At 42.3% G+C, this 1,175-nt stretch overlaps 1 protein-coding gene across 1 annotated transcript; it reads right to left on the bottom strand.

The window, feature by feature from the left end:
- Positions 1-221: 221 nt before the first annotated feature.
- On the bottom strand, positions 222-1,175 carry LOC140104659 (olfactory receptor 5V1-like). The gene has a single exon (XM_072128297.1). It carries the CDS (start codon positions 1,173-1,175, stop codon positions 222-224), a length of 954 nt encoding a protein of 317 aa, XP_071984398.1.

A 1,175-nucleotide genomic window follows, 5' to 3' on the forward strand; every position in this document is an offset into this window, starting at 1 on the left:
ATACACATCAAATTGAGAATTGTTTTAAAAGATCTATCCCATCATAGTGAGGACACTCTTCTTCTGTTGTCTCCAGACCAGGTACATAAAATACTTTATTAAACTATATTAGGTGAAAGCTCATCTAACTGTGACTCTTCGAATAATCCTAAACAATCCTAAAAGAGATCATGGTGAAAAAAGGGAGATGGAGCCACATATCTTGGATTTCATAAATGTCATCATCTTCTCCTTGTAGCGGTGTCTGGATGCAGCCGGTGTATATGTAACGCTCTCTGCAGTGCAGCCTTCAGGTCTTTACTCCTCAGGCTGTAGATTAAGGGGTTCAGTAAGGGGGTGATCAGGGTGTAGATCACAGTGACCACTCGATTCAGTGTAAGGAGATTACTTGTGTCAGGAACAAGGTAGATAAAAGTTATTGAAGCATAATACATGAAAACCACAGTCAGATGAGACGTACAGGTGGAGAAAGCTTTACTCTTCCCATCACTGGTTCCGATTCTGAGCACTGCCCTAAATATTCTGACATAGGGGTAGAATGTGATAACAAATGCTGAAGTGCCGGAAACAGACCCTAAAATTAACAGGGTTAGAACATTGATTGTCGGATCAGTACAGGAGATCTGGAACAAATGGGGAAGATCACAAAAGAAATTCTGGATGAGGTTGGGACCACAGAAGGTCAATCTTCTCAAACATATGATATATGTGATGGAGACAAGGAAAGGAGTTGACCAAACCAAAAATGCCATCTTAGCACATGTGCTCCAAGACATGACCTGAGAATAGTGGAGAGGACGGCAGATGGCTACATACCGGTCATAAGACATGGAGGACAATAATAAAACCTCAGATCCTGCAAAATACAAGACACAGAACACTTGTACTATACAATCTGAGAGGGACATGGACCAGTGTTGGGTGATGAGGTGGGAGAGCATGCTAGGGGCAGTGACTGATGAGTAGGACATGTCCAAGAAAGCCAAGTTACCAAGAAAGAAATACATGGGTGTATGAAGATGAGCACAAGTAACAACTAGAAGGATGATGAGGAAGTTGGAGAAGACAGTCATCAGGTAGATGAGGAGGAAGAAGATGGAGAGGACATGGATGGTCTCCTGGTCATCTGATAGACTCATGAGAAGAACGATGGTGATGGATGTTTGGTTCTTCAT

The sequence above is a fragment of the Engystomops pustulosus genome, chromosome 10, assembly GCF_040894005.1.
Source record: "Engystomops pustulosus chromosome 10, aEngPut4.maternal, whole genome shotgun sequence".
Classification (NCBI taxonomy): domain Eukaryota; kingdom Metazoa; phylum Chordata; class Amphibia; order Anura; family Leptodactylidae; genus Engystomops; species Engystomops pustulosus.